Raw genomic sequence first — 2500 nt, 5'->3', positions numbered from 1 at the left:
AAACATATTTCATGTGTTCTGGCTCAAGCACACCTGCTGCTGCTAATGAAGCCCTTGATTAGTGATAAAACGCCTGTTCTGCAGATCTGTGCTGTTGTGAGGTTCAGGGGGTTGAATGATTTTGAAACTGCAGAAGTCATTAAAAGTTGCATTTTAAGTTACATTTGAGGAAACCACTTAAAACATTTGTTGCGTTTCAATTACTTTTGTCTGATTTGTTCATTGCAAACAGCTGAACGTCTGTAAATGTTGCCAATAAACCTAATTTGCAATGTGGGTTGAATAATTTAGTTTGCAACTGTATATGTGTGTGTTAATGTGTGTGTGTATATATGTGTGTGTGTGTGTGTGTATATATGTGTGTGCGTGTGTGTGTGTGTGTGTGTGTTAAAGCGTGCGTTTAGACAGAATATATATTTTGTGAGCACAGATCCAATTAAAGAGAGATCGAGAGGATGTTCCTGTTTCCACCCCCACACTAAAGCCACCAAATCAAATCAATACATCAATAAATCTTTCACCTCAAGCTAATCAGTGTGAGGCAGAATCTGATGAGGAGAGAGAGAGGTGTGTGTGTGTCGTACTGTGTGTGGAGCGTGAACGTGGCGCTGGTGATGGAGGTGTGTGTGTGTGTGTGTGTGTGTGTGTGAGTGTGTTTGTGTGTGTGTTTGTCGTACTGCGTGCGCAGCGTCAAGGCGGCGCTGGTGATGGAGGTGTGTGTGTGTGTGTGTGTGTGTGTGTGAGTGTGAGTGTGTGTGTGTGTGTGTGTTTGTCGTACTGCGTGCGCAGCGTCAAGGCGGCGCTGGTGATGGAGGTGTGTGTGTGAGTGTGTGTGTGTGTCGTACTGCGTGCGCAGCGTGAAGGCGGCGCTGGTGATGGAGGTGTGTGTGTGTGTGTGTGTGTGTGTGTGTGTGTGTGTGTGTGAGTGTGAGTGTGTGTGTGTGTGTGTGTGTGTGTGTGAGTGTGTGTGTGTGTGTGTGTGTGTGTGAGTGTGTGTGTGTGTCGTACTGCGTGCGCAGCGTGAAGGCGGCGCTGGTGATGGAGGTGTGAGTGTGTGTGTGTGTGTGTGTGTGTGTGTGTGTGTGAGTGTGTGTGTGAGTGTGTGTGTGAGTGTGTGTGTGTGTGTGTGTGTGTGTCGTACTGCGTGCGTAGCGTGAAGGCGGCGCTGGTGATGAACGTGTGTGTGAGTGTGTGTGTGTGTGTGTGTGTGTGTGTGTGTGTGTGTGTGTGTGTGTCGTACTGCGTGCGCAGCGTGAAGGCGGCGCTGGTGATGGAGGTGTGTGTGTGTGTGTGTGTGTGTGTGTGTGTCGTACTGCGTGCGCAGCGTGAAGGCGGCGCTGGTGATGAACGTGTGTGTGAGTGTGTGTGTGTGTGTGTGTCGTACTGCGTGCGCAGCGTGAAGGCGGCGCTGGTGATGGAGGTGTGTGTGTGTGTGTGTGTGTGTGTCGTACTGCGTGCGCAGCGTGAAGGCGGCGCTGGTGATGAACGTGTGTGTGAGTGTGTGTGTGTGTGTGTGTCGTACTGCGTGCGCAGCGTGAAGGCGGCGCTGGTGATGGAGGTGTGTGTGTGTGTGTGTGTGTGTGTGTGTGTCGTACTGCGTGCGCAGCGTGAAGGCGGCGCTGGTGATGGAGGTGTGTGTGTGTGTGTGTGTGTGTCGTACTGCGTGCGCAGCGTGAAGGCGGCGCTGGTGATGGAGGTGTGTGTGTGTGTGTGTGTGTGTGTGTGTGTGTCGTACTGCGTGCGCAGCGTGAAGGCGGCGCTGGTGATGGAGGTGTGTGTGTGTGTGTGTGTGTGTGTGTGAGTGTGTGTGTGTGTGTGTGTCGTACTGCGTGCGCAGCGTGAAGGCGGCGCTGGTGATGGACGTGGGCAGGCTCAGACCCTTGGTGATCTCTCTCCAGATCTTCTTGTTGATGACCTCCACCAGTCCGCCCTTCTCCGTCACCAGTTTATACAGCATGAACAGATCCAGGACCTGCTTCGCCATGATGGGGATCCTGTTCACCGGAGTCCCTGCGGAAAACACACCGGCAGCAGTGAGAGTGTGTGTGTGTGTTCCTGTTCACCAGAGAAAACACACCGGCATCAGAGAGTGTGTGTGTGTGTGTGTTCCTGTTCACCAGAGAAAACACACCGGCATTAGAGAGTGTGTGTGTGTGTGTTCCTGTTCACCAGAGAAAACACACCGGCATCAGAGAGTGTGTGTGTGTGTGTGTTCCTGTTCACCAGAGAAAACACACCGGCATCAGTGAGAGTGTGTGTGTGTGTGTGTTCCTGTTCACCAGAGAAAACACACCGGCATCAGGGATCAGAGTCAGAAACCAGAGGAAACATTCACACACTCGTGAGTTTTGCTGTAACTGCTGCATGACATGAAGAATAAACCCGATAATCCTAATAAACATTTCTTCTGCCCAGTAATGCAGTTCACTATAGGCTGTGTGCGGTTGCTTAGCAACAAAACAATCAGAGATCAATGAACAGCACATTAATATAGAACTCA

General features: G+C 51.1%; 1 protein-coding gene across 1 annotated transcript in view; it reads right to left on the bottom strand.

The window, feature by feature from the left end:
- Nucleotides 1-2500, bottom strand: part of LOC307002511 (AT-rich interactive domain-containing protein 3B) — a 63383-nt gene that overhangs the window by 5216 nt on the left and 55667 nt on the right. The window contains exon 5 of the mRNA XM_079620188.1: nt 1827-2010. Coding sequence (XP_079476314.1) covers nt 1827-2010 — 184 coding nt within the window. The remainder of the gene's footprint in view (nt 1-1826; nt 2011-2500) is intronic.

The sequence above is a fragment of the Phoxinus phoxinus genome (assembly GCF_949152265.1).
Source record: "Phoxinus phoxinus genome assembly, chromosome: 8".
NCBI classification, from domain to species: domain Eukaryota; kingdom Metazoa; phylum Chordata; class Actinopteri; order Cypriniformes; family Leuciscidae; genus Phoxinus; species Phoxinus phoxinus.
Note: the sequence above shows the minus strand (reverse complement) of the source record. Positions and strands in the feature narration are given on the sequence as shown.